Source organism: Hemitrygon akajei, chromosome 25, assembly GCF_048418815.1.
Source record: "Hemitrygon akajei chromosome 25, sHemAka1.3, whole genome shotgun sequence".
Classification (NCBI taxonomy): Eukaryota; Metazoa; Chordata; class Chondrichthyes; order Myliobatiformes; family Dasyatidae; genus Hemitrygon; species Hemitrygon akajei.
The window spans coordinates 3,723,157-3,738,426 of record NC_133148.1 but is presented as its reverse complement, the minus strand read 5'-3'; the positions used below and the strand labels follow the sequence as shown (position 1 = coordinate 3,738,426).

At 52.6% G+C, this 15,270-nt stretch overlaps 1 protein-coding gene across 4 annotated transcripts in view; it reads left to right on the top strand.

Annotated features, from left to right (window-relative positions):
* Window positions 1-11,949, top strand: part of LOC140716333 (protein NDRG2-like) — a 35,490-nt gene extending 23,541 nt beyond the window's left edge. For 2 of the 4 annotated variants that reach the window (XM_073028952.1, XM_073028950.1), the window contains exons 9-15: window positions 1,252-1,296; window positions 2,796-2,847; window positions 5,152-5,199; window positions 6,334-6,369; window positions 7,838-7,889; window positions 8,497-8,535; window positions 9,174-11,949. In XM_073028952.1, coding sequence (XP_072885053.1) covers window positions 1,252-1,296; window positions 2,796-2,847; window positions 5,152-5,199; window positions 6,334-6,369; window positions 7,838-7,889; window positions 8,497-8,535; window positions 9,174-9,334 — 433 coding nt within the window. In that variant the 3' untranslated portion in view covers window positions 9,335-11,949. The remainder of the gene's footprint in view (window positions 1-1,251; window positions 1,297-2,795; window positions 2,848-5,151; window positions 5,200-6,333; window positions 6,370-7,837; window positions 7,890-8,496; window positions 8,536-9,173) is intronic. The other 2 variants (XM_073028953.1, XM_073028951.1) reach the window with 1 other exon arrangement.
* The last annotated feature ends 3,321 nt before the right edge of the window (window positions 11,950-15,270 follow it).

Sequence of the window (15,270 nt, the reverse complement as noted above, 5' to 3'; positions counted from 1 at the left end):
ACCCCATCTTTCTCTGTCCCCCCCTCTCTCTCTCTCTCTCTCTCTCACCTCATCTCTCTCTGTCCCTCTCTCTCTCTCTCACCTCATCTCTCTCTGTCCCTCTCGATCTCTCTCTCTCTCACCCCATGTCTCTCTGTTCCTCTCGATCCCTCTCTCACCCCATCTCTGTCCCTCTCGATCTCTCTATCTCTCACCCCATCTCTCTCTGTCCCTCTCGATCTCTCTATCTCTCACCCCATCTCTCTCTGTCCCTCTCGATCTCTCTCTCTCACCTCATCTCTCTCTGTCCCTCTCCATCTCTCTATCTCTCACCCCATCTTTCTCTGTCCCCCTCTCTCTCTCTCTCTCTCTCTCTCACCTCATCTCTCTCTGTCCCTCTCTCTCTCTCTCACCTCATCTCTCTCTGTCCCTCTCGATCTCTCTATCTCTCACCCCATCTCTCTGTCCCTCTCGATCTCTCTCTCTCACCCCATGTCTCTCTGTTCCTCTCGATCCCTCTCTCACCCCATCTCTGTTCCTCTCGATCTCTATCTCTCACCCCATCTTTCTCTGTCCCTCTCTCTCTCTCTCTCACCTCATCTCTCTCTGTCCCTCTCTCTCTCTCTCTCTCACCTCATCTCTGTCCCTCTCTCTCTCTCTCTCTCTCACCTCATCTCTCTCTGTCCCTCTCGATCTCTCTATCTCTCACCCCATCTCTCTGTCCCTCTCGATCTCTCTCTCTCACCCCATCTCTCTCTGTCCCTCTCGATCCCTCTCTCACCCCATCTCTCTCTGTCCCTCTCGATCTCTCTATCTCTCACCCCATCTCTCTCTGTCCCTCTCGATCCCTCTCTCACCCCATCTCTCTCTGTCCCTCTCGATCTCTCTATCTCTCACCCCATTTCTCTCTGTCCCTCTCGATCTCTCTCTCTCACCCCATCTCTCTCTGTCCCTCTCTCTCTCTCTCACCTCATCTCTCTCTGTCCCTCTTGATCTCTCTATCTCTCACCCCATCTCTCTGTCCCTCTCGATCTCTCTCTCTCTCACCCCATCTCTCTCTGTCCCTCTCCATCTCTCTCTCTCACCCCATCTCTCTCTGTCCCTCTCCATCTCTCTCTCTCTCACCCCTTCTCTCTCTGTCCCTCTCCATCTCTCTCTCTCTCACCCCATCTCTCTATCTCCTTCCCCGTCTCTCTTCCTCTGTCCTATCTAATTACTTATCTAAGCCGTACACAGTCGTTCATACTCTTCTCTTTCTCCCTTTCTCCCCAGCCGCCGGGACCTGGACATCGAACGAGAGGGTGGTGGGTCTCTGAAGTAAGGATTTTTATTTGGGTTCTGTCCATGTTTTCCACGCCTCAGCCCCACGTCCTGTGTCAGCCTGTAGTCCCCGGCAGAGCCTGGGCAGGGATGTGGAGCCCGAGGCAGACAGAGACCCTGTGGGCTCCACATCGTCAGCCCCACACCCTGTGTCAGCCTGTAGTCCCCGGCAGAGCCTGGGCAGGGATGTGGAGCCCGAGGCAGAGACCCTGTGGGCTCCACATCGTCAGCCCCACGTCCTGTGTCAGCCTGTAGTCCCCGGCAGAGCCTGGGCAGGGATGTGGAGCCCGAGGCAGACAGAGACCCTGTGGGGCTCCACATCGTCAGCCCCACGTCCTGTGTCAGCCTGTAGTCCCCGGCAGAGCCTGGGCAGGGATGTGGAGCCCGAGGCAGACAGAGACCCTGTGGGGCTCCACATCGTCAGCCCCACACCCTGTGTCAGCCTGTAGTCCCCGGCAGAGACTGGGCAGGGATGTGGAGCCCGAGGCAGAGACCCTGTGGGCTCCACATCGTCAGCCCCACGTCCTGTGTCAGCCTGTAGTCCCCGGCAGAGCCTGGGCAGGGATGTGGAGCCCGAGGCAGACAGAGACCCTGTGGGACTCCACATCGTCAGCCCCACACCCTGTGTCAGCCTGTAGTCCCCGGCAGAGCCTGGGCAGGGATGTGGAGCCCGAGGCAGACAGAGACCCCAGTTCCGGTCGTGAAACTCAAATGTGTGAGAGGGTGGGTGAGATGTGGGGTTGGGAGAGAAAGGGCCATGTGGGAGGAGAGAGGGAGGGAGATGCGGAGGGACATGAGGGAGGGAGAGAAAGAAGAGGTGGAATGAGAAAGAGCATTGAAATGCAAGGAGAGGGGAGATAGAGAGAGATGGAACAAGGAGGGAGAGAAAGATGAGGGAGGGAGGGAAAGAGCGGGAGTAATAGAAAAGGGAGGAGGGAGAGAGATGGGGAGGTGGAAGGAAGAAGAGATTGGGAGGGAGTAAGAGATGGGAGGGAGGGAGCAATGAGGAGGGAAAGAGTGTGAGGAGTAGAAAGAGGTTTGGATAGAGAGATGGAATGAAGAGGTGGTGAGGGAGAGAAAGATGTTGTGGGAGGGAGTGACGAGGAGTTAAAGAGTGTGAGGAGTAGAAAGGGTTTGATAGGGAGATGGAATGAAGAGGTGGTGAGGGAGAGCGATAGTATGGGAGGGAGTGACAAGGAGGAAATGAGGGAAAGAATCAAAAGGAGTGGGAAGAGAAATGGGGGAGAAAGGAAAATGGAGGGATATGAGGGGTGGCCGAGACAGATATGGGAAGAAAAAGAATAAAATATAAGAGGAATGTGAGGCAGAAAGGAAAAGGGAAATGCACAGGGAGGGGGTCAGTGCTCATTCCCCCTCCCCAACATCCACTCCCGCCACCTGTGGGATGTCCTCAGGAGCCTGATTTCCCCTTCCCCAGGGTCGTGACCCTTGACTTGCTGGTATGAACGTCTCCCTCTGTTCTGCCCCACCCACAGGTGCCCGGTGATGCTGGTGGTGGGAGACCAGGCCCCTCACGAGGATGCTGTGGTAAGATGCCCGTCTGACACCTTCTCCCCCCAACTCTCCCCCTGCACGTCACGGGGAGGGTCACCCCAGTCTGTCTCGCGGCTTCTGGACAGCAGGATCTGCGTCCCAACACCTCCAACACGGTATCTGCCACAACTTGCCCATGTATTGTGGCCCTCCCCTTCCCCGTTACAGTAATTCACAACAAGGGCTCCCCCCCCACCACCGTGAGAGGGGAGCAGAAAGTTCCAGGAAGACTTAGCAGGACACGTGGCATCTGTGGAGAGAAATATTTTGGGTCTGGGGCTCTCCTTGGGGGAGGGGGGGAGGGTGCGGTGGGTGGGAAGAAACTACGGAGGGTTGGGTGGGCAAAGTGGAAAGATGGTGAAAGGGGAGATGAAGCGTGTTGAAGCTTTAGAGAGAAGACGAGAGTGAGAGAAAGAGGTAAGAAGGTGTTGTGGGAGACAGGGAGAGTGGGGTTGAGAGAGGAGGGGGATGGGTTGGGGAGAATGGGGAGGGAGGGAAAGAAAGAGAAGCGGGGGAGAGAGGGGTAAATCAGAGAGGGAGAAAAGGGATGGAAAGAGAGAATGGGAGACAGACAGAGAGAAAGCGAGAGAGGGAAAGGGAGAGAGAGTGAGAGAGAGGAAGAAAGGACGAGTTGAGAGAGTGCCCCACCTGTCCTAATTCTGATGGAGGCTCTTTGACTTGAAACGTTAATTCGATTTCTCTCTCCACAGAAGCTGCCTGGCCTGCTAAGGGTTTTGATCACCTTGTTTTCTTAATTTCAAATTTTCCTGGAGTTTTCTTGACTGACCAACCCACAGGCCCTGGGGCAAAAACCCAGACTGGGTAGTGGAGTTTGTGTTGGGAACTTCCTTCCACCCTCAGGCCCTGGGGCAAAATCCTTGCCTGGGTAGGGGAGTTTATGTTAGGAACTTCCTGCCACCCTCAGGCCCTGCGGCAAAATCCCAGACTGGGTAGTGGAGCTAGTGTTGGGAACTTCCTGCCACCCTCAGGCCCTGGGGCAAAATCCCTGCCTGGGTAGTTGGGGTTGGAGGAGGTGGCGGGGGGAGGGGGGGGGGTTTGTAGGAAGCTGATACAGTCAGAAGAGTTCAGATTGACTAATGGAGAGTCACAGCTCCCAGAATGCACGGCAGCAAAGAACCTGCCTGACCTTTGACTTGCACCAGGATGCAAGGTAGGAGAGGCTGGAATTTTGTTCGGTTTAGACCTGGCTCTCCCCTACCAACACCTTTTCCAGCTTGGGTGGAGAAACTCCAACTCCTTTCATCCACGGCAGTTGGTAGGGTGGGTTGCTGGGGCTGTCAGATGAGGAGAGCCTTGGTTTCAGAGGGGCTTGGCGATGGAGGGCTGCTGCTCCCTGGATGCAATGGGGGAAGAGAAAGTCCTCCATCGGCGCATCGGCCAGCAATCATGGGATTGAGTTTAGGAGTCGAGGGGTAATGTTGCAGCTATATGGGACCCTGGTCAGACCCCACTTGGAATACGGTGCTCAGTTCTGGTCGCCTCACTACAGGAAGGATGTGGAAACCATAGAAAGGGTGCAGAGGAGATTTACAAGGATGTTGCCTGGATCGGGGAGCATACCTTATGAGAATAGGTTGAGTGAACTCGGCCTTTTCTCCTTGTAGCGGCGGAGGGTGAGAGGTGACCTGACAGAGGTGTATACAATGATGAGAGGCATTGATCGTGTGGATAGTCAGAGGCTTTTTCCCAGGGCTGAAATGGTTAGCACAAGAGGGCACAGTTTTATGGTGTTTGGAAGTAGGTACAGAGGAGACATCAGGGGTAAGATTTTTACGCAGAGAGTGGTGAGTGCGTGGACTAGGAGGCTGGTGACGGTGGTGGATACAATAAGGTCTTTTAAGAGACTCCTGGACAGGTATATGAAGCTCAGAAAAAGAGAGGGCTATGGGTAACCTTGGGCAATTTCTCAGGTAAGGACATGTTTGGCACAGCTTTGTGGGCCGAAGGGCCTGTATTGTGCTGTAGGTTTCTATAACTCACCCCGCCCCAGCCAATGCATCACACCCTCTCCACTCCAGCTCCTCCACCTCTGGCCGTGAAGCCGAGTTGCACAGCTCCCTCCCTCCTACTCACCCGACCCTCAACCCCTTTGTTCCAAGGAAAACAAAATGAAAAGTGAACCCTCTGGACCCTTGTCCAGGATCCTCAATCTGTCTGCATTGTGCTGGGTGGCAGGGTGCTATGGCACGGACTAGGGGAAGGTATATGGGGTCGTACCTCTGGCTTGTCTTCACCCACCGCGTTATTGAATAACCTACACCTCGTCAAATGTTCCAGGTGGAATGCAACTCAAAACTGGATCCCACCCAGACGTCCTTCCTCAAGGTAGGAACAGTCAATTACCCGGTGCGGGGGCTGATTTTAGGAGCAGGGGCGATAGAGTTTGTCTTGCTCCCCATTCAGTCGGTGGTCCTGGGATCTGGGAAACTGACGTAGGTTGTGAACAATTCGAGTGTGAGTGTGGTAGGAAGAAATGGGAAGGGGTGGGGTCCATTGGGGTTGTGTACGGTGGGAGTGAATGGGAAGGGGTGGGGTCCATTGGGATTGTGTACGGTGGGAGTGAATGGGAAGGGATGTTGTCCATTGGGATTGTGTATGGTGGGAGTGAATGGGAAGGGGTGGGGTCCATTGGGATTGTGTACGGTGGGAGTGAATGGGAAGGGGTGGGGTCCATTGGGATTGTGTATGGTGGGAGTGAATGGGAAGGGATGTTGTCCATTGGGATTGTGTATGGTGGGAGTGAATGGGAAGGGGTGGGGTCCATTGGGATTGTGTACGGTGGGAGTGAATGGGAAGGGGTGGGGTCCATTGGGATTGTGTATGGTGGGAGTGAATGGGAAGGGGTGGGGTTCATTGGGATTGTGTACGGTGGGAGTGAATGGGAAGAGATGGTGTCCATGGGATTGTGTACGGTGGGAGTGAATGGGAAGGGGTGGGGTCCATTGGGATTGTGTATGGTGGGAGTGAATGGGAAGGGGTGGGGTTCATTGGGATTGTGTACAGTGGGAGTGAATGGGAAGGGGTGCGGTTCATTGGGATTGTGTACAGTGGGAGTGAATGGGAAGGGATGGTGTCCATGGGATTGTGTACGGTGGGAGTGAATGGGAAGGGGTGGGGTCCGTTGGGATTTTTTGGAGGGTGGGGTGGAGACAGAGTCAATGGAATCAGATTAGGGAGCAAAGAGGTTGCTCAAGATGAACAGCAGTGTTGTGTGATGGGCTGAATGGCTGCTGCACACATTGTTATGATCAGAGGGAGGTTCAGGCGGACCCCGGACTCGTGGTGCTGTCTTGCACGGTGGGTCTGCCTGTGATGTACAGGGCTGCTTCCAGCAGAGACTCCCCTTTTAGGACTACGTGTTCTCTGGAACTAATTCATGTGATTTTGGAGTGAGTGCATTCTCAATCTCCAGAATCCCCCACTGACAGTCTCTCTCCCTTGCTGCTCTAACCCCCACAGATGGCAGACGGTGGCGGGCAGCCCCAGATCACTCAGGTGGGTCTTCTCTCTCTCTCTATCATGATTGGGGCTGGAGACGGGGTTGTGGTGCGTGTATGTTTCTGGAGGAACATGCAGACAGGTCGCCCCGTGGTCGGAGCCGCTGCCTTTCGGCTCACAAGCCATGGGTTAGATTGTGACCTCCTGCAGTCGCTCCTTCCTCCTGTGTCCCAGTGATGCTGGATCGATGAGTTGATCGGCTGCTGGGAATAAAACCCCACCCACCCCACTGTGTGTGTGTGTGTGTGTGAAGGGTGAATCCAGGGGTGGGTGAGAGACGGTTGAAATGTTAGAGAAAGGGGAAATTGCAGGGGGACAAGGAGAGGGGTGAGTGAGACATGAGACTGACCCCCTACCTGTGACTATCTCCAAAATCATTGTGACTAGATAAATATGAACCTATTCCACTTGCAGTTCTTGTGGCTGGTCAGGGACTCTGGTGGCATTGTTATATTGGGAAATGGGAACTGGGCTGCTGCAGAGGGACTTGAAATTTTGGTTCATGTGGTATTCATGGGCAGCTTGATTGCTCTACCTGCAGTGTGGTCCTCCCACCACTGGGGCAATGTTATTGATCCACTTGCAGTGTGGTCCTCCCACCACTCGGGCGGTGCATTGTGTGGGCATCTGTGGATACTCTTGATTGCTGGGCACCAGGAGGAGGTTTGTGTTTGGGTTGGTTCGGAGGAGAGTGGGGCAAGTCATGCTGTGTGTGTGTTTGTGGGGTGGCGGGGAAGGTTTGGAGGTAGTGCCTAGTGGCTTATGCTTCTGGACCTTGGGAATCCCTCACCGACGGCTGAGAGGGACCCTCTTCCTCAGGAGGAGGGTAGAAAATGTTGGGGGATGGAAGTGGCTCTCGTCGATCTGCCCTTGGCCTCTCTCTCTGAAGGCTCCGGATAGCAGCACCTTCCCCAGGAGGACTGCAGGGGTCTGAGAGGGAGGGTGGGTGGGCAGGTGATCAACGCTGGCTGGCACTCGGGTCCCACTCAAGAGAAACAAAATAATTGCAGGAGTGGCACAAGAGGGTGGAGGCTGGGAGAGAGGATGGAACAGAGGAAGGAGGAATTACGCACATTAGCAAACTTTGTGGCTGGGAGGACCACGCAGCGTCACCCTCTGGTAGGAGGATCACACTGCTAATAGGGGACATCTCGTCTCTGATGGGAGGAGCGCATTAGATATATTGGGAAACAGCCCCATGAACTGGTGGGAGGACCACATTGCAAGTGAGGAACAGTTTCACGCACTGGTGGGAGGACCACACTGCATGTGCAAGAATGGCGCCACCATCTGGTGAGAGAAACATACTGCAACTGAATGGACAATGATCACCACCTTCACGTGAAAAAGGGCTTCTGCAGCGAAATCACTACCCACAGTACGACTGGGGTCGTACCCCCATTAATGGTTTCCACTGCTGCTTCAATTCACATGCTCTACTCTTTCTCTCTCCCTCTCTATGCAGCCGGGAAAGCTGGCAGAAGCCTTCAAGTACTTCGTGCAGGGAATGGGCTACAGTGAGTTTTGTGGCATTTTCTGTTGGGGTTTGCGCCTCGGAGGGGCTGCGATGGGAGTGAGGTGGCAGGACTGGGAAGTGAGGGGACCGAGTGGTGGTGGACAGGAGGGTGAACAACAGTGGGCTTTGGAGTGCTGGGTGGCTCTGTGGAGTGGCAGGAGAGTTGGAGGGTAATTGAGGGGGAGGTGACTGTCCTGTGGATGATGGAGGGTTGGTTTCTGGAGGGATGGGAGGGGAGGGAGGTTGTGGGAGGTCTAGTGTGGGTGGTGTCGGGCAATCGGAGAGGATGCTTTGTAGGGGAAAGGTTTCCTGGTGGAGAGGGTGCGGTCTGAGGTCTGTGGTGGAGGGTCACAGTGTCTGAGAGGGTGTTATGGGGCCAGTGAGGGAGGGCTCCCTGTGCGAGGCACATAGATAGGGGAGGGGTGTCCTGGAGTGAGGGTTGGTGGAAGGGACGGGTCCTCTGTGAAGTCCCACAGAGTCCCACTGTCCCAGTGCAAGGGGAGGGTCTTTTCTTGGGTGAGTCTCTCAAACTTTTGCATTGGTCTTTCTGTCTCTGTGTTTGCTCTCCCACATTCCCCCCCTCCCGCTGCCTCTGGCCTGTCTGACAGTCCCACACGTGGTCCACCGTCGCCTCAGTGTGGGAGCAGGTACTAACACCCCTCCGGCGCCCCCACCCCCTTCACCAAACACGCCCCCCCCCACACCCTCCTGCATGACAAACCCCTCTCTGCGCGTCACCTCGGAGCATGCCGCGGCCGGAGTACCGACACCTCGAGAAAATGTCTGCACCGCGAGGCTGTTTGGCCCTTCTCTTCTTCTAGCCCTCACTGACCAGCCCCACGCCCCACCCACCACACTAAGCTTGTCTGCGTCCATTCCCTTCACATCCAAACGTACTGCCAGTCCTCCTCTGGCAGAGCTGGGGTGGTGGCAGGCGGGAGTGGAGGGTGGTCGGGAAGGAATTTCTCACCATTCTCCATCGTGAAAGGATGACCACTTGTTATGGGATGGTGACTTCCCCTCTCTTCCTGGCTCACTGTCCCCCCACCCCCCCGACCCACAGAGAATACAGGGATGATGGAGAGTGAGGCGCTCGCTTTGCATGGCTTCCTATGAGGGGGAGCTGGTGGGGTTTGGGAGTTGGAGGGCGAGGGAAGGGGCCTGTTCACCTTGATAAACCAATCTCTCATTCCCCCTTCTCTTTCTCTCTCCTCTCATTCCCACTTGCCCTTCTCCTCCTCTACCCACACTCCCCCTCTCATTCCCCCCCTCTTCCCCCCCACAGTGCCCTCCGCAGGGATGACACGCCTCTCTCGCTCCCGCACAACTTCCCTGTCGGGTGCCTCTGCGGACGGATCCCACAGCCGCTCCCGCACCCTCTCGCAGGGCAGTGATGGGGGGCAACTGGCCTCCAGCCCCTCCCAGACCATGGAAGTCTCCTGCTGAAGGCCGGCGAGGGTGATTGGAGGGGCCGGAGGAGAGAAGGAGATGGAGGAGGGGAGAGAGGGAAATGAGTCTGGGGAAGGGGCGAGGCTCTCTGCGGAGACACTGGCAGGTGTCTGTCATCGAATCGCGAGGGATTTGTGCAAACCGTAAATCATTACATAGACTAATTTTCGTTTGGGGGTGGGGTACAGAATGCAAGCAGATTAACACATAACCGTGCGGGCTGCGTTTATTTTATTTTCCTGTGGTGGGAGGGGTGGGTTTCCTTCTCTGTGTGAATGTGAGGGTTATCTCCATCATGCTCCAACCTCTTGCCCTCTGCTGACAATTCCCACTCTGTATGTCTCCACCAGTCCTCTCCCCACCACCATCCACCCTGCGGACATCCTCCCTTGCTTCCTCCCTCACACTCTCCCTCTCCACCACAGGGCGAGGAGCTCGGTAGAAGTGTTTAGTAATTCCATGTCACCAGTGGGGAGGGGGCAATAGGGGCGAGGGGGCCCACTGTGTACGGAGGGGGTCCCACAGGAAGTGGTATCAGAGGTGAGGCCATTTTGATGAGGGCATGGGTGGCCATTTTGGTAAGGGCACGTAGCCATAATATTGAGGATGTAGGCAGCTATTTTGATGATGGCACGAACAGCCACTGTGATGGGGGCAGAGCGGATTAGGGACCAGGTAGCCCTTTTGTAATAGATAGCCAGAATGTCTGCGTATAATAACTTGGCGAATTTGATGGGAGCGGTGGAGATGGGTGGCCTGGTCAGTCAGTATGAAGGGGTAGGAAGACATTGCCAATTCATCATGCCAGCTCCTAGCGATATCAGCATTTGCTGTCTACACGCGATGACATGGCCAATCCAATGGACATGCAGACATTTCAATTAAGAGAGGGGACAACTGTTTTACTCACAGCGCCCAACAATGTCAGCATTTTGTCAAAGCACAGTGACGTGCCAACTTGAGGCTCGTGGGCAGTCAATGTGATCGGGACCTTATCAGCTACTTGGATGAGGGCACGGAAGAACATTCTGCCCCAGTGCCCAGTTTGTCAAAGCACAACAACGGGGTCAATTTGGGGGAGCGGGCTGTGTGTCTCGAGGGGGAACACAGGCAGCGATGTTGTCCATGTCCTACGAAGCTGCCAGTTCATCAACAAGGTGATGTGGCTAGTTGATCAGGGTGTGTGATGCGAACATCCAGCTGACTGCCTCAGCGCTCTACAACGTTACCATATTATTAAGGTGCCGATGTCTTCGTGTTGACGAAATGTGGGAGGCTGCTTTGTTGCAGAAGAACTTTGCCTTCAGTTGGGGGTGCTTGTTTTACTACTACCCAATCCTCCCGCCATCGCGTGGGGTGGGGAAGGTGACAGCCAGCTGTCCTGTTTCCTGCCCGCTCTTAGTGTTGTGCCCGTTTTCATCAGGGGTGGAGGTGGGCATGGTCTTCGAATACTGGTTGGCCATTCAGTCGGGCAATTCGAGGTGTGGCCGCCTACTCAGCCTGGCACAGCCTATCCGGAGAGGATGCAGCAGGCTGGAACCCAGGGGACCTTTCCGCTCCATCGCAATCTGATGTGTAAACAGGTTTAAGGAGAGGCTGACTCTACAACCCAGCCCCGGTGCTTTCAGGATGAGCCAGGGAGGAACGGCAAGAACAGTTGTTGGTTAGGTGGGGCATTGTCTGGGTGGAGACGGATGGGGGCTTTGGGAACGATCCAGGGTAAAGGGCATTGTAGGGTTGCAGAGATGTGGATTAAAGTGGGATTAAATGTATGAGTTGAGAGTGAGAGCGAGCGAGTGAGTGTGTGTGTGTGTAAATAAAAAGTGGCGGGGCGGTTGGGAAAGGAAAGGAAAGAGGACAGTGCCCATGATGTGAAAACGTTGCAGCCGATGCTCACTAACTGGCCTCCTGCAACCTCGCCCTCCCCTCGCCCAGGCACTTCCCACTTTGAGCCCCACCCAGCCGCTCGAACTCCCTCCATCACCGCCCAGTATGTGGGTAAGGGGCAGGAGCGCGGGCATGATTGGACCGGGGAGGGGGTAGACAGATCCACGGCAGAGCTCCGATCGTGGTGACGCCGCTCTGGCGGCGGGGCATTGGGATTACTTACGGGGCAGAGCAGAGGGAGGGCACGCAGGAGCTTGGGGATGGCACGGACGGAGAGGATGAGTTCCCCCGCTGCGATCACACACACAGACACACAAACACAGACGCAATAGCACTCACCGTGTGCATTATAGATAAACAAATGCAGGCTCACTCAGATGGAGACATAGACGATATCAGTTTATACCTATTCCTGCTCTCCATATTAAGCACTAACAGGTGTGACACTGGGCGTACACTGTAGAGATAGGGAAATGCATATTAGGGAAGACTTTGATTTAAAACATTTCGATCGGTGCGCTGGGGAGGAGGGAGCGGCTTTCATTTCTCTTCGTTTCTCTGTGATGTAGTTGGCGTCGTGTTTTCCTTTCCATTTTACCACTAAGTCTTGGCATTGGTGCGCACACAGAGGGTCTGTGTGTCAGCGCTCGGCCTCAGCTAACTGATCATCAGTCGTTCGCCAAGTTCCGTCTAATGCGATCAATAAACTGTGGCAAGAACAAAAACCCCAGGTCTTGTGTCTGTGTGTTTTACAAGAGTTAGTGCTAGGAATTCGTTGGCGGGGATGGTTATGTTGTCATAATCATGGAGTCATAGACACGTACAGCATAGAAACAGGCCCTTCTGCCCATCTAGTCAGTGCAGAACCATTTAAACTGCCTGGTTCCATTGATTTGCACCCAGATCATGGTCCTTTTTAACCCTCCCATCCAGGTGCCTATCCAAAATTCTCTTAAACGTTGAGATCAAAATCACGTGTACCGCTTGCACTGGCAGCTCACTCCACACTCACCACCCTCTGACTGGTAACGTTTTCCCTCATGTTTAAACATTTCATCGTTTATCCATTACCCATAATCCCACGCAACCCCAGTGGAAACCTGTGGCACTTACTGCGTCTATAACCTCATAATTTTCTATATTTCTATTAAATCTCCACTCAATCCTCTGCATTCTAGAGAATAACGTTCTAACCTATTTAATCTTCCTCTATAACTCAGAGTCTCCAGTCCCGGCAAAATCCTTGTAAATTTTCTCTGTAACTCTTTCAGTCTTACTTACACCTTTCCTGTAGGTAGGTGACCAACACTGCACACAATGCACCAAATTAGGCCTTACTAACATCTTATACAGCTTCAATATATCAACCTGACTCTTGTACTCAGTATGAAGGCCAATCTACTAAAGCTTTCTTTATGACACGTGAAGCCACTTTCAATGAATTATGGCCCTGGATTCCCAGATCCTTTGGTTCTACCACACTCCTCGGTAGTAGGTGACCAGTGGAGTGCCGCAGAGATCAGTGCTGACTGTGGAAGACCTACCCTGGCTGGTCCTCCCAAAGTGGGACACCTCACACTTGCCAGCATTAAATTCTATCCACCATTTTCTCCATTCCTCTTTCCATCTGGTCTAGATCCCACTGCAAGCTTTGATCGTTTCCGTTGCTGCTCACTACACCCCCCAATCTTGGTGTCATCTGTAAATTTGCTGATCAGGTCAACGACATTATCATCGATATTGGTGACAAACAACAACGGACCCAGCACTGATCTCTGCGGCACACCACGAGTCTCAGGCTTCCAGTAGGAGAGGCAACTATCTACGACCACTGTCTGGCTCCCCCGACAAAGCCGATGTCTAATCCAGTTTGCTACCTCATCTTGAATGTGGGACCTTATCAAGTGCCTCGCTGAAGTCCACATAGGCAACATCAACCTTTCTGGTAACAGCAGAACAACATCAGTTATTTTCCGATATGCCTGAAACTCACCTGTCACTGAGGATGATTTAAATATCTCTGCTAGGGGCCCTACAATTTCTACTCTTGCCTCCCACAGGGTCCGAGTCAACAGCTTGTCAGGCCCTTGCTATTGGTCCATCCTCGGGACGGCAAACAACTCCTCCTTTGTGATCGGTGTAGGGTCCATGTCCTCGCTGCTACTTTGACTCATTTCTGTAGACTCTGTGTCCATCCCCCGAGTAAATAAGATGCAAAAACGTCCTTTGAAGATCTCCTCCCGTCTCTATTGGCTCCACGCACAGACTGCCCTTCCAATCTTCCAGAGGACCAATTTGCTTAACATATCTGCAGAAGCAATTAGGATTCACCTTTACTATGTCTGCTGAGGCAGCCTCATGCCTTCTTTTAACACTCCTGATTTCTTTCTTAATCGTTCTCTCGCATTTCTTATACTCCTTGAATACCTAATTTTTTCCCTACCTGCGCATGCAGGCTATGCACCTCTTTTTTTTCTGAACCGGGGCCTATATACAGTGTCTGTAAGAAGTAGTCTATGAACGTAAGACCATAAGACATAGGAACAGAATTAGGCCATTTGGCCCATCGAGTCTGGTCCGCCATTCAATCATAGCTACCCCTCCTCAGCCCCACTCCCCAGCCTTCTCCCCGTGACCTTTGATGACCCCTTTGGAAGTTTTCATGTTTTAGTGTTTTACGACATTGGACCACAATGGATTTAATTTGGCTTTTTTGCCACACTGATGAGCAGAAAAAGACACTTTCATATCAAGGTGAAAACAGATCTCTACAAAGTGATCTAAGTTAATCACAAATATAAAACAGAAAATTGATTGCATAAGTATTCCATAAGACCACAAGATATTGGAGCGGAAGCATACCATTCGGCCCATCGAATCTGCTCCACCGTTCAATCATGGCTGATCCAATTCTTCCAGCTACTTCTCCCTTGTTATAGTAACTGCACTCATTTCTCTTCCCTCACACCCTTCAACACCTGGCTCTCTGCCAGTGTCTTCCACAGTGGAGACTGATGTAAAATACTCATTTAGTCCATCTGCCATCCCCTTGTCCCCCGTTATTATTTCTCCAGCCTCATTTTCTGCTGGTCCTATGTTCACTCTCATCTCTCTTTTATTTTTTATATACCTGAAAAAGGTTTTTCTATCCACCTTAATATTGTTTTTCAATAACATTTTCGTGGAGTTGTCTGAAGTGTACTTTTGTCTTCACGGTGTAGCTTTTGCCAGCAGTTGGACCTTCCAGATGCAGGCGTATTTTTACTACAATCGATTGAAATGCATTGACTGCACACAGGTCTCCAAAAACAGATCTCCAATTAACTAATTATGTGACTTCTAAAACCAATTGGCTGCACCAATGATGATTTCGTATGGGCGAATTTGATATGCAATCAATTATTTTATGTTTTATATTTGTAATTAATTTAGATCACTTTGTAGAGATCTGTTTTCACTTTGACACGAAAGAGCCTTTTCTGTGGATAGTGTCAAAAAGCTAAATTAAACTTCCAATGGGGTGGGCAGGGGGTGAAAACTTTTTATAGGCGCTGTATATTGGGAAACCCAAAGTTCCCTAAACCGGTCATCCTTGCCTTTTGCTCTGACAGGCACACGCAAGCTTTGTACTCTGAAAATTTTAGTTTTGAAACCTCCCACTTACCAAGTACACCTTTGCCAGAAAATAGCCTGTCCCAATCCATATTTGTCAGATACTTTCTGATACCACCAAAACTGGCCTTTCTCCCGAGGATCAGGTCTACCCATTTTCATAATAACTTTGAAACTAATGACATTATATTCACTAGATGCAAAGTGTTCCCCTATACAAATTGTTGTCACCTACTCTGTCTCATCCCCTAATACAAGATCAAGACCACAAAACCCTGGTATAGGAGCAGAATCAGGCCATTTGGCCCATCGCGTATGCTCCGCGATTTCATCATCCGATCCAATCTTCACCTTAGCCATAATCTCCTGCCTTCTCCCCGTATTCCTTCACGCCCTGACCAATCAAGAATCTATCAACCTCGACCTTAAATATA